General features: G+C 62.9%; 1 protein-coding gene across 1 annotated transcript; it reads left to right on the top strand.

The window, feature by feature from the left end:
* Positions 1-26,221, top strand: COL16A1 (collagen type XVI alpha 1 chain). Its single transcript, XM_036396988.2, has 70 exons — positions 1-102; positions 2,259-2,321; positions 2,426-2,543; positions 4,220-4,343; positions 4,426-4,701; positions 5,323-5,403; positions 5,900-6,031; positions 6,904-6,957; positions 8,446-8,481; positions 8,823-8,849; positions 9,409-9,471; positions 9,603-9,644; positions 9,733-9,777; positions 10,847-10,882; positions 11,020-11,082; positions 11,193-11,237; positions 11,326-11,421; positions 11,555-11,593; positions 11,847-11,891; positions 12,463-12,498; positions 12,666-12,785; positions 12,866-12,901; positions 12,982-13,017; positions 13,094-13,168; positions 13,294-13,338; positions 13,422-13,457; positions 13,549-13,602; positions 13,836-13,952; positions 14,038-14,073; positions 14,183-14,290; positions 14,378-14,521; positions 14,593-14,646; positions 14,748-14,789; positions 14,873-14,908; positions 15,058-15,111; positions 16,005-16,073; positions 16,167-16,211; positions 16,946-16,972; positions 17,052-17,117; positions 17,201-17,254; positions 17,328-17,381; positions 17,457-17,510; positions 17,607-17,651; positions 17,738-17,854; positions 18,490-18,525; positions 18,682-18,756; positions 18,875-18,919; positions 19,208-19,252; positions 20,367-20,420; positions 20,521-20,574; positions 21,056-21,109; positions 21,238-21,282; positions 21,374-21,427; positions 21,516-21,551; positions 22,080-22,142; positions 22,274-22,345; positions 22,823-22,876; positions 22,956-23,000; positions 23,209-23,253; positions 23,339-23,392; positions 23,473-23,526; positions 23,610-23,660; positions 23,819-23,908; positions 24,004-24,039; positions 24,144-24,188; positions 24,270-24,458; positions 24,613-24,679; positions 24,786-24,962; positions 25,682-25,759; positions 25,860-26,221. The coding sequence occupies exons 1-70, from the start codon at positions 27-29 to the stop codon at positions 26,060-26,062; spliced, it is 4,842 nt and encodes a 1,613-aa protein (XP_036252881.1). The 5' UTR covers positions 1-26; the 3' UTR covers positions 26,063-26,221.
* Positions 26,222-26,377: the final 156 nt, after the last annotated feature.

Raw genomic sequence — 26,377 nt, 5'->3', positions numbered from 1 at the left:
GGCCCTGAGCCTCTGCCACAGGCACCATGAGCAGTCTCTGGGCCCTGGTGCTTGCCGGGCTCCTCAGCGCCTGCCAGGGGATGGAGCTGCTGCCAGCAGAAGGTAAGGACCAGCAGGGGCTTGGGAGCCACCTCCCTCCTCCTCTGTCCCTGCCACAGCTGGGTCAGTGCCAGGGGTGGCAGGGCAGAGATGACAAACACCGTGAGCTGTGCCAGGACTCGAGTGGTGGCTCCAGACTGAGCTCTGGGCTTTGCTCAGCATCCCCCGTGGGCAGGGGGCCAGGGAGAGCAGATCCGAGTGATCCCGGCTGCGGGGAGCCAGCCAGGGACACCCCAACACCGCCCCCACAGCCTGGCCATGGGCAGGGATGGATGGGGCTGGGCCACTCTGGGGACACTCGGTGACAGCCGGGACAGCGCGGCTGGAGCCGGGTCCAGGCGGGGCAGGTGAGCCAGGACAGGGCAGGGTGAGGATGCACGGAGCTCCCGAGGGACGTTTGGCCATGACCCACACCGTGGTGGAGGGCTGGGGGGGGTCCAGGTGCAGCTGGGGACACGGGGATGGTGGCAGAGGATGGGAACAGGGATGGGAGCAGGGATAGGGAACAGAGATGGGGGAATGGGGATTGGGGAATGGGGATGGGGACAGGGAACAGGGATGGGGTTGGGAACAGGGATGGGAGCAGGGATAGGGAACAGGGATGGGAGCGGGGGTAGGGAACAGGGATGGGGGAACCGGGATGGGGAAATGAGGATGGGAAAAGGGATGGGAACAGAGATGGGAACAGGGATGGAAACAGGGACGGGAACAGGGATGGGTCCCGGTGTGGGATGAGCCCCGGGCCCCGGGGGAGGAGCCGCTGGAAGCGACACCGGGGTTGCATCAGGCTCGGTGGGGGTGGAGCGGTGGCTCGGCCCGCGGGGTCTGCCTGGGAGGGGACACTGACACTGTCACTGTCACTGTCACTGTCACTGTCACTGTCACCCACTCCTGCTGCCCGGCACGGTGTGGGCTCGTGTGTCCTGGCCTTTCCTAAGGGACAGAGGGTTGGACAGGCAGGATTTTCCCTTCCCAGGGCTGGGAGAGGCTGCAGAGCGATGGCATGGGGTGGTTTAGGCTCCTTGGTGTCCCCTGCCCTGCTGAGGGTGATGTCAGCGCCGGCGGGAGGGGACACTGCCCTGGCTGTGACATTCTCTGCCGTGACATTGGCCCAGGCATGTCCCCACATCGCTGCTGGCCCCTGGTCAGCCTGGACCACAAGCCACGGTGGTGCCAAGCTCCTGACAGAAGTGGGGAGGGTCTGGAGGGGGTCAGAGACCCCCAGGAACATCCTAGGAAGGGGTGGGAGAATCTTTGGTGCCCATCCTGCTCCAGGGCCGCTCTGCATGGAGACAAAACCAATCCTTCCCTCCCCCCTTGTTTACTCCTTTATCTCGCACCTCCCAACATCTGGCGCATCTGGAGGTGGCTCGGTGCTGCCGGGGCTGGGATTTATCCCTGCAAGCAGCAGCAGCACCCCCGTGACCGCTCCTGACACGGCATTTCCTGCTCCTCAGCCTCGGGCTGGACCCTCGCGCCTGTCCCCGAGGGCCACCGGCTCTGAGCTGTCACCGGGAAGGGGCAGGAAGGGACAGATGTCGATGGCGCTGTGGGTGTCCCTGGCAGCCGTCCCAGTCTCCTGACGCTGATTGCAGCCGCGGGGCTGTCTGCAGGCAAAGCAGCCAGGGCTGGGAAAGCGTTTCACCTGTGGGAGGCAGCAGCGCCAGCTCTGTCCCCTTTGATGCTCTGTTCCCTCTGATACTCTGTCCCTTCCCAATCTCTGTCCCCTCTGATGCTCTGTCCCCTCCCAGTCTCTGTCCCCTCCCAATCTCTGTCCCCTCCCAATCTCTGTCCCTTCCCAATCTCTGTCCCCTCCCAATCTCTGTCCCTTCCCAATCTCTGTCCCCTCCCAGTCTCTGTCCCCTCTGAAGCTCTGTCCCCTCCCAGTCTCTGTCCCTTCCCAATCTCTGTCCCCTCCCAGTCTCTGTCCCCTCTGAAGCTCTGTCCCCTCCCAGCTGCTCCTGGAGCACTCCAGTCTCCTCCTCCCGACTCCCGCGATTGGGGTTTGCTTGGTCAGCGCTGCCTCGGGAAGCTGGGGCTGGCTCCCTCAGCACCCCCAGACGCTCCTGGGCTTGGGGAGCTCTGTGCAGTGCCGCCCTACTCGTCCCACCGTGCCTGGGGACACGGCAGTGACAGTGATGTGCTGGTTTGCCTCACAGGAGAGCTGTGCCCGCCGCTCTGGGACGAGGATCTGGTTGGGGACAAGTACGAGAATGTCACAGGTAAGGAAAGGCCCTCTCAGGGATCCTCTGACACCCCAGGATGGGCTCTGGGGACTGTCACCTGTGCCAGGGCCAGGTCTCATGTCCCCTGCTCTATCCTGCAGGTTTTAACCTGGTTAAAAGGTTCGACCTGCTGAAGATCTCGTCGGTCAAGAAGATCCGCAGCGCCCGGGGGCCGGTGGTGCTGCGCCTGGGCACTGTGCCCCTGGTCCAGCCCACGCAGTGAGTGACCCTGGGTGACCTTTCAGGTGGCCTTGGGTGACCTGTGGGGTGGCCCTGAGTGACCCTCAGGTGACCCAAAGCTCCTCCAGGTGTAAATTTGGGGTCTGGATGCAGCTGAGGTGTGCTGGTGTTCACAGGGGTCTGAGGATGAGGGAAGAGACGAGGATCTGACTCCATGTTGGAGAAGGCTTGATTTATTATTTTATGATATAAATTATATTAAAACTATACTAAAAGAATAGAAGAAAGGATTTCATCAGAAGGCTGGCTAAGAATAGAATAGGAAAGAATGATAACAAAGGCTTGTGGCTCAGAGTCCGAGACAGTTGGGCTGTGATTGGCCATTAATTAGAAACAACCACATGAGCCCAATCCCAGATGCACCTGTTGCATCCCACAGCAGCAGATAACCATTGTTTGCATTTTGTTCCTGAGGCCTCTCAGCTTCTCAGGAGGAACAATCCTAAAGAAAGGATTTTCCATAAAAGATGTCTGCGACACTGGGTGGGCTTTGCCCTTAGCTCGTGCCAGGGATGCCAGGCAGCTCCGTGTCACCCCTGGGGACACTGAGGACCCCGAGGCTGCCCCAACACCTTTCTCCTCGAAAGGAAACCCCAGGCTGCCAGGGCTCTGCTGGCTGGTGGCCAAGCCTTGCGCAAGCAGGGCTCTGTGGCTGCTCTGTGGTTGCTCTTGGCAGAGCCTGTGGGGTCCGGACGAGCTCCAGAGGCTCTGAGCAGGCACTGCCGGGTGTGTGGGGGGCTGCTGGGGGGCACACGGGGCCTGGCCCTTGTCCCCTCAGTGCCCACGGTGCCAGGGCTGGCAGGGACAGTGCAGCGTGGCAGGGCGGGAGCAGATCCATGTCCTCGGGAGCTGCTCCTGCAGGAAATGGCTGTGGCGTGTCCCCACATTGCCCCGGGGCTGGCACAGAGCTGTGCCGGGCATGGGGCTCTCCAGAGGGCCAGGAGATCCAGCCTGGGCAGCCAAATCCTTGGATGGCTGCGGGATGGATGGTGGAGAATCCAGGCTGCTGTTGCTCTTGGCTGGGGCATCCCAAATCCAGCTTTGGGGAGTCTGGAGATGGGCACAGCCCAGGCTGTGAGGTCCCATGGGTGCCCACGCACCTCAGCGCCCTGTCAGGGTGTCCCCGTGCCCCATGGAGAGCAGAGGGCACCGCTGGCCCTGTCCCAGTGCCCATCCCTTGGTCCAGCTCCAGAGCAGTGGCTTGGAAAGCTGCGGGTGCGGAGCCAAGGCTGGGAGCGGAGCGGAGCCCGGAGCAAATATTTCCAGTGGTTGAATGGGCTGTGGGAGAGCTGGGAAAGGCTGCCAGGGCCTCCCTGGGGATGATGGATGCATTTCCTGGCTGCCCTGGGACAAAATTTTGGGATGAGAGCTGCAGCCACACCAGCAGGGGTGACAGTGAGGGGCAGAACCCACTGTGATGCCATCTGGGGTGCCACCGGTGGGGACAGCTCATGGCAGGACCCACAGGGGGTTGTTGGGGTGGTGCTGCCACCTGTAAGTGCCCTACAGATGGGTGCCACCGGTGGGCACAGCTCATGGCAGGACCCATTGGGGTTGCTGGGATGGTGCCACCACCTGTAAGTGCCCTACGGATGGGTGCCACCCTCCTGGGTGCCAGCTCCGTCCCCAGAGCACCCCAAGAGCTGTCCCCACAGGCAGGTGTTCCCGCGGGGGCTGCCCCCCACCTTCACCCTGGTCCTCACCTTGCTGCTGAAGAAGAACAGCACCGGGGAGCACTGGTACCTCTTCCAGGTCACCGACCGCCAGGGATACCCCCAGGTACACCCCGGGGACATGGGGGGACGCCCCAGGAATGAGCAGGAGCCGTCCCTGAGCGCGCCACTGTCCCCTCTGTGCCCAGCTCTCCCTGTCCGTGCACGGCCCCGAGAGAAGCCTGGAGTTCCAGGCGCGGGCACCGGGTGCCAGCTTCGTCAGCGCCACCTTCGCGGGCAAGGCGGTGGCGTCGCTGTTCGACGGGCGCTGGCACAAGGTGGTGGTGGCCGTGCAGGGCCACGCCGTGTCCGTGCACCTGGACTGCGCCTCCATCGCCTCCAAGCCGCTGGGGCCGCGGAGAGCCCTGGCACCCGAGGGCAACGCCTTCCTGGGGCTGGACGCCGTGCGTGGCACCCCAGTCAGGGTGAGTCGGAGGGGTCAGTGCCCCTGAGTGCCAATGAGTGCCAGTGAGTGCCAATGAGTGCCAATGAGTGCCAGTGAGTGCCAATGAGTGCCAATGAGTGCCCCTGAGTGCCAATGAGTGCCAATGAGTGCTCCTGAGTGCCACTGAGTGCCAATGAGTGCCCGAGTGCCCGAGTGCCCCTGAGTGCTCCTGAGTGCCACTGAGTGCCAATGAGTGCCCCTGAGTGCCAATGAGTGTCCCCGAGTGCCCCTGAGTGCCCCTGAGTGCCCCTGAGTGCCAATGAATGTCCCCGAGTGCCACTGAGTGCCCCTGAGTGCCACTGAGTGCCAATGAATGCCAATGAGTGCCAATGAGTGCCAATGAGTGCCAATGAGTGTCACTGAGTGCCAATGAGTGCCCCCGAGTGCCAATGAGTGCCAATGAGTGCCAAGGAGTGCCAATGAGTGCCCCTGTGTCAGCACCCCCGAGTGCCAATGAGTGCCAAGGAGTGCCAATGAGTGCCCCTGACTGCCCCTGAGTGCCAATGGGTGCCCCTGAGTGCTCCTGAGTGCCAATGAGTGCCCCTGGCTCTGCCCGCGGTGTCAGGGCCACCCCTGACCTGTCACCCGTGTCCTGCTGCAGTTTGACATCCAGCAAGCTCAGATCTACTGCGACGCCGAGCTGGCCAGGCAGGAGGGGTGCTGCGAGATCTCGGCCAGCGGGGTGAGTGCCCTGAATGCCACTGAGTGTCCCTGAGTGCCCCTGAGTGCCCCTGAGCATCCCTGAGTGCTCCTGAGCATCCCTGAGTGTCAATGAGTGTCCCTCAGGGCCCAGGAGTGCCCCTGAGTGCCCCTGAGTGCTCCTGAATGCCACTGAGCTCTCCTGAGTGCTCCTGAGCGTCCCTGAGTGCCAATGAGTGTCCCTCAGGGCCCAGGAGTGCCCCTGAGTGCCACTGAGTGTCCCTGAGTGCCCCTGAGTGCCCCTGAGTGCCCCTGAGTGCTCCTGAGTGACCCTGAGCACCCCTGAGCACCCCTAAGTGTCCCCACCCCAGCCGCAGACCCTGGAGCTGCCCTGTCCACACTCAGGGTTTTCCCCACAGGGGAAACTGAGGCGCAGCGAGGGCAGGTCTGTCCCCTTTGTGTCACCGCCTCGTGCTGCCCGTCCCCAGGAGCTGGCTGTCCCCCGGCAGCCTCCCCGTGACCCCGCTGTCTCCCTGCAGTGCCAGACAGAAACGCCCAAGACCCGCCGGCAAGCGGAGCTGATGCAGAGCAGCAACCTGATCGAGATGGTGCCGCAGCCCGAGGGCAGGGTGTTCACCCGCTGCTTCTGCCTGGAGGAGCCACTGGGCACCGTGAGCTCTGCCAGTGCCACCCCAGCCCCATCCCAGTCTCCATCCTCACCCTGTGCCCATCCCGGCCCCTGTTCCCATCTCCATCCCCATCCTGGATCCCCATCCTGTCCCTGTCCCTGTCCCCGAGCTCAGCTCCATCTCCATCACCAATCTCATCCCAGTCCCCATCCCCATTCCTATGTCCGTTCCTATCTCCATCCCAGTCCCATCCCAGTCCCCATTCCCAGTCCCCATCCCTATCCCAGTCCATCCCCAAGCCAATCCCCATCCCATCCCATCCCAGTCCCCATCCCATCCCATCCCATCCCATCCCATCCCATCCCATCCCATCCCATCCCATCCCATCCCATCCCATCCCATCCCATCCCATCCCAGTCCCCATCCCATCCCATCCCATCCCATCCCATCCCATCCCATCCCATCCCATCCCATCCCATCCCATCCCATCCCATCCCATCCCATCCCATCCCATCCCATCTCCATCTCCATCCCAGTCCCCATCCCTGTTTCCATCCCCGTTCCTATCCCAGTCCCCATCCCCATCCCCATCCCATACCTGGCCGGTGCAGCCACCTTGCTCCAGCCCCTGGAAAATCCTTCCTTACTTTTTCCACCCAATTTGAGGCTGGGGAGGGAGGGAGGGAGAGAGGGAGGTGTCTGTGACCTGAGGGGACAAGGGACAGGAAGGTCCCACCTGGGCAGGGAGGTCCCGGTCCCACCTGGGCAGGGAGGTGTGTGTGACCCGAGGGGCTGAGGGACAGGAAGGTGCCTCCTCCTCCTCCCTGGCTTCCCGAGCAGGACAAACCCAGGATTCACGGACAGGGCTGGGATGCTCCAGGCAGGTGCCAGCACCAGCTCTTCCCTCCCTGCAGGAGCCGGGCAGAGCCTCGGGAAGGAGCAGCCTGAGGGATGATGCCAAGGACAAGGTGAGCGTGTGCCAGCCCTGCTCCCCTTCCAGTGCCACCCACGGTGCCACCCTCTGTCCCACACCCTGGCTGCCTCTGTCCCTGCCAATCTGGGATCTCCCAGCGCTGCAGGGACGCCGTGAGGAGCGGCTGCTCTGCTCCCCCTGAGCAGGGATTGAGGCCCCACTGGCTCCGTGCTGCTGCTGGAGCCATCCCAGCTCTGGCCAAGGGCCTCTTTGTTCCCTCTGAGCGACTCCAGAGCACTGCCAGAGCTGGGAAATGTCTCCAGAGCTCCTGTTCCTCATCCCTGAATGTTTCTGGGATCCCTCATCCCACCACGGGGATGTCCCAGGGTGCAGACCGGGGTGGGTGCAGATCTCCAGAGCTCCTGTTCCTCATCCCTGAATGTTTCTGGGATGCCTCATCCCCGTGGTGATGGTCCCAGGGTGCAGATCAGGGTGGGGGGTGATACATGGTCTCATAAGCTCTTGGAGATCTATTTCACACCCAAGATAGCTCAGCTAAATTAGAAGGTATAAAATCATCAGGGTGGCTTCTGTGGGAGTGGTGGAAACAAAAAAGTTTTAGTAAAAGGCAAAATAAAATAATTCTTTACAGAGAAAAACCGAGCCAGGTGCAAAAGGTTCTTGCTCTTGGTAAAACACCTCACAAAAGCAATTAGTGTCTTTGTTCTCTTCTTTTTCTAGTAAATTGCTCAGGCAGTTTTTTGGTTTCTGTCCAATTGGCCATCCTTAAGTTTGAGGTGAAGTCCCCCAAGTCCTATGAGGTGTCTTTTCAACTAATTAAGGAGAGAAATTTCTGAGCTTTTTTAAGGAGACAAAGATCATTTTGTCACTCCATCGAGGGGGCTGGAGGTCTTGGGGACAGAGCCACATCCTGCCTGTCCCCAGTCCCATGGGTGTCCCCAGTCCCGTGGATGCTGTGGGGTTAGGGGTGCTCTGGGTTTGGGGTGCTCTGGGTTGGAGCGCTCTGGGGTTTTGGGGGTGCTGTGATGTTTTGGATGCTCTGGGGTTTAGGGAGCTCTGGGGTTTTGGTTCACGGGGGTTTTGGGAGTGCTGTGGGGTTTGGGGTGCTGTGGGGTTTTGGCTGCTGTGGGGTTTTGGGTGCTGTGGGTTTTGGCTGCTGTGGGGTTTTGGGGCATTGTGGAGTTTTGGGTGCTGTGGGGTTTGGAAGTGCTGTGGGGTTTGGGGTTGCTGTGGAGTTTGAGGGTGCTGTGGGGTTTTGGGGTGTTATGGGGTTTGGGGCATTGTGGAGTTTTGGAGTTCTGTGGGGTTAGGGGTGCTCTGGGGTTTGGGGGTGATGTGGGGTTTGGATTGTTGTGGGGTTTAGGGCATTGTGGAGTTTTGGAGTTCTGTGGGGTTTAGGGGCGCTGTGGGGTTTAGGGGTGCTCTTGGTCTTTGGGTGCTCTGGCATTTGGGGTGCCTGGTGTTTGGGGTGCCAGGGGCAGTGCGTGCAGCTGCCCCAAGCTCCCATCCCTGTCTCTTCCAGTGCCCTCCCTGCTCGCCCCAGGTGGCACCAGGAAATGTGAGTGTGGCACCGGCCATGGGGACCCGGAGCTGGCCAGGCTGGGCTGTGACCTGGGGGTGGCAAAAGCCACCGGGGTGCTGTCACCAGCCCCCCATGACCCCACAGTTTCTCCAGGCCCTACAACATCTGGAAGGCCGCTGATCCTTTCCAGATGTGGCCCCATTCCTACAGCAACCTCTGGCTGGGGTTTGGGGGGGACGGCAGGGGGTGGCAGCCATTGGGACACCTCATGTCCCATGGAGGCACTTGGGGACAGAGTGCTGGGACAGTGGGGACTGTGCTGGGCTCAGGGCTCTGCTGCTGCCACCTTGGGGGACACCTTTCTCCTGTGTCCACAGGTCACCCTCGGTCCCCCAGGTCCAAAGGTTGGTTTGTCACCTCCCAGGACACCCAGCGCTCCCGCAGGAATGTGGGGATGCTGTGCCAGAGCATCCCTGCCCGGAGCTGTGGGCACACACGGGGACGTGGGGACGCCCTGTGTCTGTCACCTGTGCCCATTTCCACCCATCCTGTGCCCACTTGTCCCCCTCCCTGTGTCTGTTTGTCCCCCACCCTGTACCTGTTTGTCCCCCACCCTGTGTCTGTTTGTCCCCCACCCTGTACCTGTTTGTCCCCCACCCTGTGTCTGTCACCCTCCCTGCGCCCGTTTTTCACCCACCCTGTGCCCCTTCGTTTGTCACTCACCCTGTGCCCCCTTGTCCCCCACCCTGTGCCTATTTGTCCCCCTCCTTGTGCCCATTTTTCACCCACCCTGTGCCCATTTTTCACCCTCCCTGTGCCCGTTTGTCACTCATCCTGTGCCCGTTTGTCCCCCACCCTGTGCCCATTTTTCACCCACCCTGTGCCCATTTTTCCCCCACCCTGTGCCCGTTTTTCACCCACCCCGTGCCCCTTTGCCCCCCTCCCTCCCTCCCTCTCTTGCAGGGCACCAAGGGCGAGCGGGGCCTCCCTGGCACGGCGGGTGGCAAAGGGGAGAAGGGTGACCGTGTGAGTGTCCCCGGTGTCCCTGTCCTGCCTGTCCCCTCCTGCTGGCTCCCTGGCACACAGGGATGCCCTGGGGGTGCCCCTGTGCCCCCAAAGCCCCCACCCTGTCCCTGAGCCACCTCCCCCCTCCGCAGGGCATGGACTGTGTGCGCACCCACCCCGATGGCCCCGTGCAGGTGAGACCCCCCCAAACCCTCCCCAAAGCCGCTCCCCATCCCTCCCTGCCCTCTCACCTCCTCCTCCTCCTCCTCCTCTTCCTCCCAGTGTGCCGAGGGGCCGCGGGGTGAGAAGGGGCAGCGTGGGCAGGTGGTAAGTGACGCTGCGGGGACACTGCGGGGACACTATGGGGACACTGTGGGGACACTGTGGGGACACTGCAGGGACACTATGGGGGCATTGCGGGGACACTGCGGGGACACTGTGGGGACACTGTGGGAACACTGCAGGGACACTGTGGGGACACTGCAGGGACACTGTGGGGACACTGCAGGGACACTATGGGGGCATTGCGGGGACACTGCGGGGACACTGCGGGGACACTGTGGGGACACTGCAGGGACACTGTGGGGACACTGTGGGGGCACTGCGGGGACACTGTGGGGACACTGTGGGGACACTGTGGGGACACTGTGGGGGCACTGCGGGGACACTGTGGGGACACTGTGGGGGCACTGTGGGGGCACTGCGGGGACACTGTGGGGACACTGTGGGGACACTGTGGGAACACTGCAGGGACACTGTGGGGACACTGCAGGGACACTGTGGGGACACTGTGGGGACACTGTGGGGACACTGCAGGGACACTGTGGGGACACTGTGGGGGCACTGTGGGGGCACTGCAGGGACACTGTGGGGACACTGTGGGGGCACTATGGGGACACTGCGGGGACACTGTGGGGACACTGTGGGGACACTGTGGGGGCACTGCGGGGACACTGCAGGGACACTATGGGGACACTGTGGGGACACTGTGGGGGCACTGTGGGGGCACTGCAGGGACACTATGGGGACACTATGGGGACACTGTGGGGACACTGCAGGGACACTGTGGGGACACTGTGGGGGCACTGTGGGGGCACTGCGGGGGTCCCCCTGCCCTGGGATGGGATGGGGGGTCCAGCTCTGCAGGTCCAGCTCCGTGTGGGCATGAGAGGAGCAGGAGGTGACCCTGCATGAGCCCACCTGGGCACCCTCATGAGCCCACCTGGGCACCCTCATCACGAGCCCACCTGGGTACCTGCATGAGTCCACTTGGGCACCCACCCAAGCCCACCTGGGCACCCTGCAGGAGCTCACCTGGGCACCCTCATCAGGAGCCCACCTGGGCACCTGTACGAGCCCACCTGGGCACCCTCTTTGTCCCCTTTTTCCTGTGCAGGGACTCCCAGGCCCGGCTGGCACTGAGGGGCAGAAGGTGAGTCCAGCCCACCTGGGGGTCCTGGCATGGCAGGAGGGACACCTGCGATGGTGGCAGAGGTGCCAGGACCTGCCAGTACCAACCTTGGGTGACACCACGGGTGACACCAGAGGTGACATCTGTCTGTCCTGCAGGGCCAGAAGGGTGAGAAGGGTGACGGGGGCCTGCAGGGCAAGCCCGGGCGCCCTGGGCGTGATGTGAGTAGTGCTGGGGGGTACCTGGGCACCCCCTGGGCACCCCCTGGGCATCCCCCAGGCCAGGGGGGTCTGGCCACAGGAGCCTTCAGACCCCACTCCCCTCCTGGCAGGGCCGGCCCGGAGAGATCTGCGTGGTGGGACCCAAGGGACAGAAGGTACCAGGGGGGTTTGGGGGTGACAGGGGGGACATGGGGCACCTGGTGGCACTGCCAGCACGGCCACCCTCCCCTCAATGTCCTGCAGGGTGACCCCGGCCTCGTGGGACCAGAGGGTTTGGCTGGTGAACCAGGACCCCCGGGCATGCCAGGCTCTCCAGGGGTTGGCATTCCAGGGAAGCCGGTGAGGAGCCCTGTGCCAGGGTGGTGTCCCCACGGTGGGCATTGCCATGGGAAGGGCAAGGTGCCACCCCACAGCCAGAGCTGGCTGGCCAGGGCACCCCAGCAGGGTTAACACCTCCCTTTGTCCCTTTCAGGGTGACCCTGGTGGCCCCCCAGGTCCGAAGGGAAAGAAGGTGAGTGCAGGGAAAGGGGTCCCAGGTGTGCCCCAGTGCTGGGAATCCCATCCAGAGCTGGATCCACCAGAGCTGAGCTGCACCTCAACCACTGTGGGTGGCCCAAGGACCTGGCTTGGGGGGCAGGACACCCCTGGGGGGACAGGGGTGTCACACCCAGGGCTGTGGTGTCACCCCCATGGGGACAGGGGTGTCACACCCAGGGCTGTGGTGTCCCCTGGCTGAGCTCAGGATTTCCCATCTCTGGCTCCAGGGCAGCCCGGGAGCTCCTGGACCCGGAGGATCGCCTGGGACACCCGTGAGTAGCAGAGGCAGGAGCCAAAGCCGGGGTCAGGGCCGGGTTTTTGGCTCGGGGTTGGGGCTGCTTGGCCAGAGAGGGGCTGGGATCAGAGCCCAGGAGCTGAGAGGGCTTTGGGAAATGAGGGAGCTGAGAGGACTTGGGAAAAGTGGGAGCTGAGAGGGATTTGGGAAAAGCGGGAGCTGAGAGGGCTCTGGGAAATGAGGGAGCTGAGAGGGCTTTGGGAAAAGCAGGAGCTGAGAGGATTTTGGAAAAATGGGAGCTGAGAGGGCTCTGGGAAAAGCAGGAGAGGAGCCATGAGGACTTTGGAAAAGTGGGAGCTGAGAGGGCTTTGGGAAAAGTGGGAGCTGAGCCAAGAGGGCTTTGGGAAAAGTGGGAGTCGAGAGGGCTTTGGAAAACCAGGAGCCAAGAGGGCTTTGGGAAAAGAGGGAGCTTTGGGAAAACCGGGAGCGTTGCTCGGGGCCGGGATCACCCATGACGGGGCTGGTGGCCAGCTGAGGGTGCAGGGTGGCACTGCTGGGGCACAGCGTGGCCTCCCTGGAGCAGCCCCGTCCCCGCTTTGCTCCTGCAGGGTCCCCCCGGAGCACTGGGGCCGAAAGGAGACAAGGTGGGTGCAGTGACGGGGTGGGTACGGTGACACACAGTGACACCACGGGTACGGTGACACCACGGGTACGGTGACACGGTGGCCACGGGCACATCCCCCGGCCCTGGGGCTGCCTGGGACACCCTGGGGGCCACCACAGGCTCTGTGTCACTGCTGTCACCGGGCAGGGCGAGCCGTGCCAGGCGTGTCCCACCGAGGGGATGCTCGGTGCCATCGGAATTCCCGGAATTCCCGGCCAGCCGGGGCCGCGGGGGGAGCCCGGAGCGCCCGGCAGGGACGGGATCTCGGTGAGTCTGAACCCGGGGATGGGGGGCAGAGCGGTGTCACCTCAGCATCCCTGATGTTCCCTCTGTTTCCCCCTTCCCAGGACACACCCGGCCCCGCAGGACCCAAAGGGGACAGGGTAGGTGACACGGGCTGGGCTGGCTTGTCCCCACCTGGGCGACACCGAGCCCGCGCCCATCTCCTGCTTTTCCTTCTCAGGGCGATCCCGGCATCCAGGGCATGAAAGGCGACAAGGTGAGTGTGTGACCCTCCGTGCCACCCCTTGCTCGGCCACTGCAGCCCCTGAGCTGTCCCCTGCTGTCCCCACCAGGGGGACTCGTGCCAGCCCTGCGATCATCTCCGCGTCCTCGCCGCGCTGCGCCTCGAGGGGGAGCCGGGGCTGCCGGTGAGCGGCGGGGAGGGACCCCCCTGTCCCGGGCTGGGGTTGGGACCTGGGTGTTGTCACCTGGGCAGGGTGACAACCTGGGGTGCTCTGGGTGCCGGGACAGTGACCACACGTGTGTCCAGCAGGGCCAGGAGGGGCTGTCCGAGCTGGCCGGGATCAAGGGTGACAAGGTGAGTGACCCCTGTCCCCTCTGGACATCCCAGGCTTGGCTGATCCCGAGCCTAATTCTGATCCTGGCCCTGCTCTGTTTCAGGGGGACAGTGGCCATGTGGGACCCACGGGCAGGCCGGTGAGTGGGGACACTGTGGGGGTGGGTCTGGGGTGTCAGAGCTGAGTTTTGGGGACCGTGGTGTCACCTGTGCTGTGGTTTCTCCGTGCAGGGAATGCCAGGAGAGAAGGGAGACCCAGGTGTGAGGGGGCTCAAGGGAGAGAAGGTGGGTGCAGCACTGGGGACACCCCTGTCCCTGCTCTGTCCCTGCTCTGTCCCTGCCCTGTCCCTGCCCTGTCCCTGCTCTGTCCCTGCCTTCTCCCTGCCCTGTCCCTGCCCTGTCCCTGCTCTGTCCCTGCCCTGTCCCTGCCCTGTCCCTGCTGAAATCTGGGTTGGAGAGGTCAGGGGGCCGTGTCCAGGTCCCCAAGGCCACCTCCCAGCCAGGATGTCCCCCTGCAGGGTGACCAATGCGGGCAGTGCCCTCCCACCCCTCAAGCCCTCCAAGGGACAGCGACAGTGGTGGCAGTGCCGGGGCCACCGGGTGAGAGGGGTCCTGCTGGCCCCCCGGGCAGAGCGGTGAGTGCCTCCCGTGCCCCCCGTGCCCCCCGTGCCCGTTTTTGGGGGGGATGCCCCACCCTGACCCCTTGCTGCGTTTCCCCAGGGCAGACCCGGCGAGGCTGGTGACAAGGGACAGAAGGTGAGCAGAGGGGCTCGGGGTGGCTCAGCAGTGACAGAGGGCACTGTGACCTCTGTGTGTCGTGTGTCCCCTCCCTCCCCACGCCACCTTTGTCCCCTCTCTTTGCCAGGGTGACGCTGGCAGCCCGGGGGACCCGGGCACGCCGGGCATGGCCGGTGTCCCGGGGCTGGCGGGTGAGCCTGGCATCAGGGGACCAGCCGGTCCTAAAGGTGACAAGGTGAGGACAGCCCCAGTTCTGGGCAGCTGGACCCTGTCCCTGCAGTGCCACCCACCCCTCTGTCACTCTCCTGTCCCCTCCCTGCAGGGAGAACCATGTGAGCCTCACCCCGCCATGCTTGGGCACCTCCCGGACGCCGAGGGCATCCCGGGAAAAGCCGTGGGCATCCCAGGAAAAGCTGGGCCCAAAGGGGAGCAGGGCCCGCCGGGCATCGGGCAGCCTGGCAGACCCGTGAGTGTCCCCTCCCCATGGCCACAGAGCCCCTGGCACCGTGCCCTCGGGGTGACCCTGCTGTGTTTTAGGGCAAGCCGGGGCTGCCGGGGGTGCGGGGTCCTGCCGGGCCCAAGGGGCTGCAGGTGAGTGGGGTGCAGGGGTGGGGTGCTGGGGACAGCTCAGTGTCCCCTCTGTGTCCCCAGTGGGGTTCTGGGGACACCTCCCTGCCCCTCTGTGTCCATAGGGTGAGCCAGGACCTCGGGGGATCAGCCAGCCAGGACCACAGGTGGGTTTTGGGGTGCCTGTGCTGTCCCCTGCTGTCCCCTGCTGGGTGGCTCTGGTGCCTTTCACACCCTCTGCTTTCCCCAGGGAGACCCCGGGAGCCCCGGACCCCCTGGACCCCCTGTGAGTAGAGTTTGGGGTGGGCTTTTGGGGTGCCCAGCCCTGGCTGATGGGGTCACACCCCTGCCAGCCCTCTGTGTGCCTCGTGGTGGCTCTGGGGACAGCATTGTCCCCTCCATGGAGGGGGAACCAACACCCTGTCCTGCCCCCAGGGCCCCCCAGGACCGCAGGGACCCCCGGGGATGGCAGCAGAGAAAGGTGCCAAGGTAAGGGAGCGTCCCCCAGCCCTCGGTGTGCCCCGCTGCCTTGGTTTGGAAAAGCCAGGAGGCTGCTAAGGAAGGCAGGAGCCTCCCCTGAAATGGAGAATGTGAACCCTCCCCACCCCTCTGAATTGCTATAAACTTTAAATTAAGGGGCTCTCAGGCAAAAAATATGGGAGCAGGAAATAACAGTTCTTTAATAGGGAAAAGAAAAAAATAAAAGGATAAAAAGGATAAAATGAACAATGCAGTACACTAGAACAACAGTGCCAGAGTCAGAGCCCAGCCTGACACCCTGTGGGTCAGGCTGTTGGCAGCAGAACCATTGGAATTGTGGCTCGGCCCTCCTGCAGTGCCAGGGCTGGTTCTGCTGGAGCAGGGATCCTGGAGAAAGGTGCAGTCTCTGCCTCTGCAGATCCAGGGCAAGAGGCAGCTGCTGCTCCTCTGGGCAATCCAGTGCAGAAAAGCTGTGCTGGTGTTCCAGAATCTCCAGATTATATCTGGGTAGGAATGTTTGAAATCTCAGATTATATCCAGGTAGGAATGTTTGTAATCTCAGATTATATCCAGGTAGGAATATTTGAAATCTCAGATTATATCCAGGTAGGAATGTTTGAAATCTCCAGATTCTATCCGGGTAGGAATGCTTGGCTCCTCCCTCTGGGCTCCCATCTGCCAATGGGATGCTGTAGTTCTTATCAGCCATGCAGGGACATTCCAGAGCTGTTATCAGCAGGTGTCCCCTCCCAGAGAGGAGTGACTGTGGTCACTCAGAGAGAGAGATAAGGCAAACTGCCCACTTGACCAAGGCAATCTGCCATGCAGATGGTAATAGAAAACATCTTGCATTGCAATCTTCAACACCCGTGCTCCCCATTCCTGCTGTCCTTCCTCTGCAGGGCTCTCCGGGTCCCAAAGGTGCCACGGGACCCCCTGGGCCACCAGGGAGCAGCGTCACAGGGCCACCGGTAGGTCCTGCCCTGGGGGTGGGCAGTGCCACCCTGCTGGCACCTTGATCCTGGTGCAGCCAAGCACTTCCCTCACCCTCCTCTTCCTCGCAGGGCCCCGAGGGGCAGCGGGGGCTCCCTGGCTCCAGCGGGCAGCCGGTAGGTGAGGGGGGTGCCAGGAGGGGGTGCCAGGGGTGTGGGGGGTGTGACCGTGTTCACAGGGGTCCCAGGATGAGGGAAGAGACGAGGATCTGACTCCATGTTTGAGAAGGCTTGATTTATTACTTTATGGTATATATTACATTAAATATATATAATGTATTATATTATATATAATATATATTTTATAATATATTAATATGTATTATATTATATATATAATATATATTTAATGTATATTATAATACATATAATATATATAATTCTATAATAATATTATAGAATTATATATAATATATAATTTATATAAAACATATATATAATATAATACAATACAATACAATACAATACAATATAATATAATATATTAAAACTATACTAGAAGAATAGAAGAAAGGATTTCATCAGAAGGCTGGCTAAGAATAGAAAAAGAAGGAATGATAACAGAGGCCTGTGTCTCAGACAGAGAGTCCGAGCCAGCTGGGCTGTGATTGGCCATTAATTAGAAACAACCACATGAGCCCAATCCCAGATGCCCCTGTTGCATTCCATAGCAGCAGACAATCAATGTTTGCATTTTGTTCCTGAGGCCTCTCAGCTTCTCAGGAGGAAAAATCCTAAGGAAAGGGATTTTCCATAAAATGTGTCTGTGACAGGGGGGCACTGGGGGTTGCCCTAACTGTGATTGGCCCTTAATTAATGCCCTTACACCCATCTCTGTTTCCCTCTGGCAGGGGGAGAAGGGTGCCCAGGGAGAGAAGGTGAGTGGGGGTGTCCGGGTGGAGCCATGCCCCCCGTGCCACCCCAAACCCGCCCTGCCCTCACCCCCTGTGCCCACAGGGAGACCCTGGCGAGTGCTCCTGCCCCTCCAGCCCCCGCCAGGACCCCAGCTACAACGGGATGCCGGTGAGTGTCACCCCCCTGGCACCGTGCCACCCTCATGGGCACCCCCAGCCCCGTTCCACCCTCTGGGATTCTCTCACCCCCAGGGAGCACCAGGATTATGGACTGGGATGTCCTGGCAGCCCCAGCCTGGCCCTCAGGTCGGTGCCATGCCTGTCACCCCCTCACCCCTCACCCCTCACCCCTCTCTGATTGGTTTTTGGGGTCTTTCAGGGCCCTCCTGGAGCTCCTGGTCCCCCCGGGCCGCCCGGTGCCCCCGGTCGCCAGGTGAGCGCTGGGAGAGGGGAGCGGGGCCCATCCTGAGCTTTCAGGGCAGGGTTTGAATATTCCCCTGGGATTTAGGGAATGCCAGGACACAACGGCCTGCCCGGACTGCCTGGACCAGCTGGAGACCTGGTAGGTGGTGGCAATTCCCGTGGCAATGTCCCCCTGTCCCCATGGCGGGGACAATCCCTCCCTCCATCCCTCCCTCCATCCCTCCCTCTCTTCCAGGGACCTCTGGCCGTCATGGCTGAGAGGAACATCGAGGTGCTGAAGGTGAGAGGGTGGGGACGGGGTCACCCTCCTGCCTTTGGGGACCCCTCAGGGCACCCCCTGACTCCCCTTTTCCCCCCCTTTTCCAGACTCTCTGCGGGGACTGTGCCCAGCTGCAGGCAGCCCTGGAAGCTCCCGAGGGAGTGGAGGGGGAGAAAGGGGATGGGGGCATGCCAGGCGCCCCTGGCAGTGAGAACTGTGCCAGGGTGAGTTTCTGAGTGGGGATTTGGGTGCCTGGATGTGCGGGGTGGGGTTGGAGAGACGCCCCCAAGTCCCAGGGAATTGGATTTGGTGGCAGTTGGGGTGGAGGGGGAGAAAGGGGATGGGGACGAGGGAAGAGATGAGAATCTTGACTCCATGTTTCAGAAGGCTTGATTTATTATTTTATGATATATATTATATTAAAACTATCCCAAAAGAACTGAAGAAAGGATTTCATCAGAAGGCTAGCAAGGAATAGAAAAGAATGATAATAAAATCTTGTGACTGACCAGAGAGTCTGAGCCAGCTGGGCTGTGATTGGCCATTAATTAGAAACAACCACATGAGCCCAATCCCAGATGCACCTGTTGCATTCCACAGCAGCAGATAACCATTGGTTACATTTTGTTCCTGAGGCCTCTCAGCTTCTCAGGAGAAAAAAAAAAATCCTGGCAGAAAGATTTTTCATCAAACGTGTCTGCGACACCGGGGAATTGGATTTGGTGGGATTTGGGGGAAGTGCCGCCCTCTGGGGACACTGGCCCCTCTGGGAACGTGGGCACAGCCCCAGGGAGGATGCCAGGGAGGAGGGACAGGCGGGTCCTTTGTCGCACTGGGTGACTCCGGGGCTCTCTTGCAGTGCCTTGCGCAGTTCCCGCGAGCGGAGGAGGCGCGGGTGAGTGGCAAGAATTAAATTGTTTAACCAGTCCTGGTGCCCAGGGACGGCCCCTGCCGGGCACCCAGCACCGTGGGGGCTTTGGGGGGGCTTGGCAGGGCTCAGCGTGGGTGGCAGCGCCACCTCGGTGTGCTGACGTGTCCCCACCCTCCGCAGGGTGACAGCCCTGACTGCGCGGGTCACCCCGGGCTGCCGGGAGCGCCGGGGATGCCAGGAGAGCGAGGAGAGCAGGTGGGTGAGCCCCGAGCCATCCTCCCTGCCAGCCCAGCCCTTCCTGGGTGCTGTGCCACGTCCCGTGGTGCTGTGCCCACCTCGGTGGTCACACCTGGCACCTCCATCCCCACCTCAGGGCTCCCCAGGGCTGCGTGGACCCCCAGGACCACCTGGACCCATTGTGAGTACCCCTACCCGGGCTGGGGGGGTCTGGGGGGCTCAGAGCCCCTCAAAGCAAAGGTTGCCAAAGGCACCTGGCACCCTGCCCTGAGGCAGAGGGCCATGGCCGTGGTGAGGTGTGACATGGCACGGCACGGATGTCCCCACGGATGTCCCCAGGGAGGCTGGAGAAGGAGGTGACGCTGCTGCCAGCCCGGAGGTGGAGCAGGAGCTCTGTGGCACCCCCAGGGCTCAGGCCAGGCTCCCCAGCTCCTTTTCCAAGCTGTGACCTCCCTGTTTCTCCCCTCAGGGCCCCCCAGGCTTTCCCGGAACGCCGGGCGCCCCCGGACTGCCCGTAAGAACCCAGCACGGCTCCGCTCTGTGCCCCTTGTGTCGCTGCCGCTTGGTTTGGCTGTGTCCCCTGTCCCTGTCCCTGCTGGGGACAGCCCAGCACAGCTGCGCCTCCCCTTCCACTCCATCTCCATCCCACCATTCCCGCTCCTCCATCCCAAAGCAGGGGGTCCCGGCGGGCCCGGATTTGTCTGGGATGATTTGGGGATGATCTTCCTCAGCTCAGGGACCTGGTGGTGGCACTCGCCACCTGCTGGGTCCCCTCGGCACCGCGGGAGCTGGTGTGGCTCCAGGGAGGTGCCACCTGGGCCAGGTGACCCTGTCACAGCTCCCCTGATGGCCACCAGGGACACCAGGAGGATCCCGTGTGCGGCCTGAGCTCCTCCTCTGGTCACTCCTGTGTGGTCACTCAGCCTCCACCTCCATCTCCATCTTCATCTCCATCTTCATCCTCACCACCATCTCCATCTTCATCTCCATCTTCATCCTCACCACCATCTCCATCTTCATCTTCATCCTCACCTCCATCTCCATCTTCATCTCCATCCTCATCCTCCCCTCCACCTCCATCTCCACCCTCCTGCTGCCCCCTGCTCACTGCCCACAGGAGCTGGTGGCGGGGCTGTGCCGGCGGCTCTCGGAGGATCCCGCGCTCCTGCTCGTGTCCCCTCGTCCACTAATGTCACCGTCACCCCAGGCCCCCTCAGGGGCTCTCTGTGGGCCGTGCTCTGCGGTGTGCCAGCGTGTCCTGTCCTTCTCTGTCCCCTCGGTGCCACATCACCCCACTAACCCACCCCGTGGCGCCCCAGGCTGTCCCTGTGTCACCCTGGGAGGACGGGGGGCACCAGGCTGGAGCTGAGGGCTGCAGCCAGACCTGGGCACCCCACACAGCCCCCCCAGGGCTGGCATTTCCATGGCATCAGGGTTTGAGCGTCCCCACCACGCCTGGGCACCCACCCCGGTGCCCGCAGGGGTGGAGGGAGCCCAGGCAGGTCCCAGCAGGCTGGCAGAGGTCACCGAGCCCACGGGCTGTGCCCAGGTCCTGCTGCCAGGTGGGCACAGCCCTGGGAGGGGCTCTGGGAGGACCCTCCTGCATCTCCTCTCTTCTCCCCACCAAGGGTCTGCAAGGGGAGCGTGGCCCTGCCGGGCTGGCTGGAGCCAAGGGGGAGCCGGTGAGTGCTGTGGGACCAGGGGACAGGGGACACTGGTGGCCCGTGGGGGTGGCACCTGGCCGGGGCGCTGCAGGTGCTTCAATGTCATCCTCACACACAGGGACCTCCAGGACAACCTGGATACCCCGGGGCCACGGGGCCCCCCGGCCTTCCTGTGAGTGCTGGGGGACCAGGCAGCCCCTGCCAGCCCCCATGCCCCAACCCGGCCTCAAATCCCACCCCTGCCCCAAATCCCACCCATGTGGCAAGTCCTGTTCATGCCCCATATCCCATCCCTGCCCCATATCCCACCTGTACCCCAAATCCCACCCATGTCCCAAATCCCATCCATGCCCCAAATCCCACCTGTGCCCCATGTCCCATCCAATGCCCCATATCCTATCCATACCCCATATCCCACCTGTACCCCAAATCCCACCCATGCTCTATATCCCACCCATACCCCAAATTCCTCCCATATCCCAAATCCCACCCGTACCCCAAATTCCACCTATGCCCCAAATCCCACCCATGCCCCAAATCACATCCATACCCCATATCTCACCCGTGCTCCAAATCCCACCTGTACCCCAAATCCCTCCCATGCCCCAAATCCCACCCATGCCCCAATTCCCACCCTGTCCCTCCCCTCGCAGGGCATCAAAGGCGAGCGAGGCTACGTGGGTCCCCCCGGCGAGAAAGGGGAGCTGGTGAGTCCCTCAGGGCCCTGCTCTGGGGGCAGTGGGGCCGGGGGCTCCCCCAGGTGCCCCCTCTCCGTGGGCACCGGGGCTGGCACCTCCCATCCGCCTCCACCTGATCCCATTCCCGTCCTTCCCAGGGACCCCCCGGCGTGGACGGGCTGCCCGGTCCCGTGGGGCCAGCGGTAGGTGCCCCCCCCGGGGGCTGTGGGGAGGGAGGGGGGTGGCTGGGGGGGTTTCGGGGTGCTCCCACCACCCCATCCCATCTCTTTGCAGGGTCCCAGGGGTGAGCGTGGGCTGCCAGGAAGCGCCGGAGAGAAGGGGGACCAGGTGAGTGTCCCCAAAGGGGACAGGACCCCCAGGAGCCCCCCCCTCACCATGGGCTGTGGGGTCCAGCTCAGCTCCTGTCTCTCCTCAGGGTTTCCAGGGCCAGCCTGGCTTCCCGGGACCACCGGTGAGTAAATCCCACTGGGAATTCTGAGTAAATCCCACTGGGAATTCTGAGTAAATCCCACTGGGAATTGAGTAAACCCCACTGGGAGTTCTGAGTAACCCCACCAGGAATTCTGAGTAAACCCCATTGGGAATTCTGAGTAAACACCATTGGGAATTCTGAGTAAATCCTGCTGGGAATTGTGAGTAAATCCCACTGGGAAGTCTGAATAAATCCCACTGGGAATTCTGAGTCAATCCCACTGGGAATTCTGAGTAAACCCCACTGGGAATTCTGAGTGCACTCCATTGAGAATTCTGAGTAAATCCTTCTGGGAATTCCAGCACCCTGGGAGATAGATCTCATTCCTGGCTGTGTGTCCCCATGTCCCCACAGCACCAGGGATGGGGACAGGGGGTTCCACAAGGGGGACACGAGTGGGATGAGGAGCAGGGAGCAGCCCCAGATCAATCCCATAAAATCAAGCCGGGAAAGAGCGGGATTTATGGGCTGGGATCCCCCTTCACTCAGCACCCCTCTCCTCTTCAGGGCCCTCCTGGTTTCCCAGGAAAGGTTGGTCCAGCCGGGCCACCAGGGCCTGTGGCAGAGAAGGTGAGTGCCACCTTCAGAGAAGGTGAGTGCCGCAGGTGCCACCGGGCAGTGGCTCCGTGCCGGCCCCGCCTGTCCCTCGGGCTGGGACCGGGTTTGGTGGCCCTGCCTGTGACCTCCTGTGGCTCTTGCAGGGCAGCGAGGGCATGCGGGGCCCCACGGGGATGCCAGGGCCCCCCGGGCCCCCTGGACCCCCCGGAATCCAGGTATGACCCCCCCATGTGCCACCCTCAGGTGCTCCTGAGGCTGTTCCCATCCCCAGGGACCTGTTCCCATCCCCAGGGACCTGCTCCCATCCCCTGGGGTCTGTTTCCACTCCCAGGGATCTGTTCCCATTCCCAAGGATCTTTTCCTATTCCCGGGGATCTGTTCCTATTTGCAAGGACCTGATCCCATCCCCAGGGACCTGTTCCCATCCCCTGGGGTCTGTTCCCATTCCCTGGACCTGTTCCCATCTCCAGGGACCCATTCCCATTCCCAAGGACCTGTTCCCATCCCCAAAGACCTGTTCCCATTCCCTGGGGTCAGTTCCCATCCCCAGGGACCTGTTCCCATCCCCAGGGACCTGTTCCCATTCCTGGGATCTGTTCCCATGGCCTGGGGTGCCCTGAGCAAGTCCCTCAGGCACCCCCAGAGCTCCCCAATGCCACCCTCCCTCTGTCACTGTCACCTTGTCCCCACAGGGCCCTGCTGGCTTGGAAGGACTGGATGGCAAGGATGGCAAGCCAGGGCTGAGGGTGAGGCTGGGTTTGGGTGGGGAGCAGCCACCCTGCACCCCCCAGGACACCCCCAACCCCTGTCTCTCTCTGTCCCCAGGGTGACCCCGGTCCCCCCGGGCCACCAGGGATGATGGGTCCTCCGGTGAGTGACAGCCCTCCTTGTCACCTCTCGCTAGTGCTCCGTGCCTGGCATGTCCCTTCAGCCAAGCCAGGCTCCCCTGAGCCAGGACTGTCCCCTGTCATGTTCCTGCTGACACCGAGCTGAGGGTGGTGGCCCTGGACCAGCACTGCAGGGTCAGGGTCACCGGGCATCACCTTGGCACCCCCACCCAGCTCTTTTCTCTCTCCAGGGCTTCAAGGGCAAGACAGGACACCCAGGGCTGCCAGGACCGAAGGTGAGCGCTGGTGATACTGCCTGGTGACATCCACAGGGACCTCAGGCCTGGCCAGGACTCCCCTCACTGTCCCTTCTCCTTTTAGGGTGACTGTGGCAAACCCGGCCCCCCGGGCAGCACGGGCCGGCCGGGAGCTGAGGTGAGCGAGGCCTGGGTGACCCCGGGCACCCCCTTGTCACCATCCCCTCTTCCTCCTCATCCTCACCTTGCCTTCCTCAGGGTGACCCCGGACCCATGGGACCCCAAGGCCGGCAGGGACCCCCAGGGCTCATCGTAAGTTGCTGCCCCCATCATGGGGGGATCCCTTGGGGACACCACCTGTGACCCCCAGCTGACCCCCCTGTCTCTGTCCCCAGGGTCCCCCTGGCAGCCCAGGACAGCCGGGGCCCGCTGGCCTGGCTGGGGTGGTGAGTACAGCCAGGGCTGGAGCTTTGGGGGTTTGGGACCCCCTGATCCTGGTGCTCCTGGTGCTCCTGGTCCCTCCTCCCTGCAGGGGCTTTGGGGGTGGGGATTTGGGGGTTTGGGACCCCCTGATCCCGGTGCTCCCGGTCCCTCCTCCCCACAGGGGCTGAAGGGTGAGCGTGGCTCCGTGGGCGAGCGGGGTCTGCCAGGAATGCCAGGACAGCCGGGACCCCCGGGACACCCAGGACCACCGGTGAGCACAGCAGGACCCTGTACCCTGGAGCGTGGGGACCTCGGGGGTGGCCCCGTGGTGTCACCACCTCACGCTGCCCCTCTTTGTCCCCGTAGGGAGAGCAGGGACCGGACGGACCCATTGGGAAGGAGGTGAGCAGGGTTCTCTGGAGCCTTTCTGCCCTGCTGGACACAGATTTTGTCACCCCCTGGCATGGGTGGGGTCACACCCCTGTCACACTGCTCCTGTTTTCCAGGGACCCCCAGGAAAACCGGGCATTGCGGGCCCAGCCGGACAGAAGGTGAGGCTGTGACACCTGGCAGTGCCACCACGGCCACCACAGCTGTCCCGGCACACCAGGACTGACCTTTCCCATCCACAGGGTGACGCTGGAGCTCCGGGCGAGCGCGGCTACCCCGGGGAGAAGGGCAGAGCTGGAATGCCCGGGGGGCCGGGCAAAAGCGGCTCCATGGGGCTGGTGGGGCCGCGGGGACCCGCGGGGGAGAGGGGACCCCCGGGCTCGCCGGGCCCCGCGGGCAGCCCCGGCCTGCCGGGACCCCCGGGCATCATGGTAAGGACAGTGGGTGGCCCTGCTGGGGGGCAGGACGATGTCCCTGTGGCGGGCCTGGTGGCCGTGTCCCCTCGTGTCCCCTCACCTGTCCCCTCCTGTGTCCCCTCGCGTGTCCCCTCCTGTGCCCCTGGCGTGTCCCCTCGTGTCCCCACAGGGAGACGTGGTCAATTACGACGAGGTCAAGCGCTTCATCCGCCAGGAGCTGAACAAGATGTTTGATGGTAACGGGGGGGGGGGGGGGTGGTGACCCTCCCCGTGTCCCCACCCTGTCCCCGCCGTGTCCCCGCCGTCTGAGCTCGGTTTTTGTCCCCGTTTTTGTCCCCGTAGAGCGGATGGCGTATTACACCTCCCGGCTGCACTTCCCGGTGGAGATGGTGGCGTCCCCGGGCAGGCCCGGTCCCCCCGGCAAGGACGGGCTGCCCGGCCGGCCGGGACCCCCCGGCTCCCCGGGGCTGCCGGGGCAGATCGGCAGAGAGGGGCGGCAGGGCGTGCCGGGCATGCGGGGTACGCGCTGCTCCCCGGGGCGTCACCGGAGTCCCTGTGGTGTTCCTGGTGTCCCCAAAAATTTCCTGGTGTCCCCATCATGTTCTCGATGTCCCTGGGGTGTTCCTGGTGTCCCTGGGGTGTTCCCGGTGTCCCCAGGATGTTCCCAGTGCTCCTGGGCTGTTCCCAGTGTCCCCATCGTGTTCTTGATGTCCCTGGGGTGTTTCCAGTGTTCCCGGGACCTTCCCCATGTCCCTGGGATATTTCTCAGTGTCCCTGGGGTGTTCCCATTGTCTCCATCATGTTCTCAATGTCCCTGGAGTGTTCCAAGTGTCTCTGGGTGCTCCCAGTGTCCCCAGCATGTTACCAGTGTCCCCATCATGTTCTCGATGTCCCTTGGGCATTCTCACTGTCCCTGCAGTGTTCCCGGTGTCCCCAAGATGTTCTCAATGTCTCTGTGGTGTTCCCAGTGTCCCCATCATCTTCCCAGTGCTCCTGGGGTGTTCCCAAAGTCCGCAGCACCTTCCCGGTGTCCCCGGGGCCTTCCCGGTGTCCCTGGGGCATTCCCAGTGTCCCTGCGGTGTTCCCGGTGTCCCCAGAATGTTCCCAGTGCTCCTGGGCTGTTCCCAGTGTCCCCAGTTCATTCCCAGTGTCCCTGGGCTGTTCCCGGTGTCCCTGGCACTGGGATCCTGTGGCTGTCCCAGGTTCTCACCCTTCCTCTCCCTCCACCTCTCCGCCAGGTGAGCCGGGTGCCAAAGGAGAGAAAGGCGAGAAGGGCGTGGGGCTGATGGGGGACAGCGGCCCCCCGGGACCCCCAGGTGAGCCCCCTCCCTCTGCCTGGCCCCCAGTCCCACTCTGACCTTTGCTGCCACCCCCTCACCGTGTCACCCCACTTTTCTTTCACTCCATCTCTTCCAGGTCCCCAAGGGCCACCAGGCTACGGCAAGATGGGTCCCCCGGGCCCCGTGGGGCAGCAGGGCATCCCCGGCATCCCCGGCCCTCCCGGTGCCACGGGGCAGCCGGGCAAGACGGGGCACTGCAGCCCTGCCGAGTGCCTGGGGGCTGTGCCCATGGAGCAGCCGCTCTTCCAGCCCAAGAACGTCAAGGGTCCCTTTGGCTGAGCCCCCCGTGCCCCCCGAGCCCCCCCAGATTTGCTGTTAATATTGTTCATGTTGTTCCCCCGCTGTGCCGGGGCCGTGCCCGTGGTAGGGGGCTCGGGGCTTGTACAGGCAATGGTGGGGGCAGGTGGATCCTGCCCCAAAAATACACCTGTGAGTGGACACGGGTGGGTCTGTGCCTCATCCCCTGCCTGTCCCCAGCCCTGTCACCACCCTGTCCCCATGGTGGGGGGCTCAGGTCTTGTACAGCTCTATGGCAATGACAGGGGCGGGTGGATCCTGCCCCAAAAATACACCTGTGAGTGGACACGGGTGGGT

The sequence above is a fragment of the Molothrus ater genome, chromosome 24 (assembly GCF_012460135.2).
Source record: "Molothrus ater isolate BHLD 08-10-18 breed brown headed cowbird chromosome 24, BPBGC_Mater_1.1, whole genome shotgun sequence".
NCBI classification, from domain to species: domain Eukaryota; kingdom Metazoa; phylum Chordata; class Aves; order Passeriformes; family Icteridae; genus Molothrus; species Molothrus ater.
The sequence above is the reverse complement of the archived record's forward strand: the minus strand, read 5'-3'. Positions and strand labels throughout refer to the sequence as shown.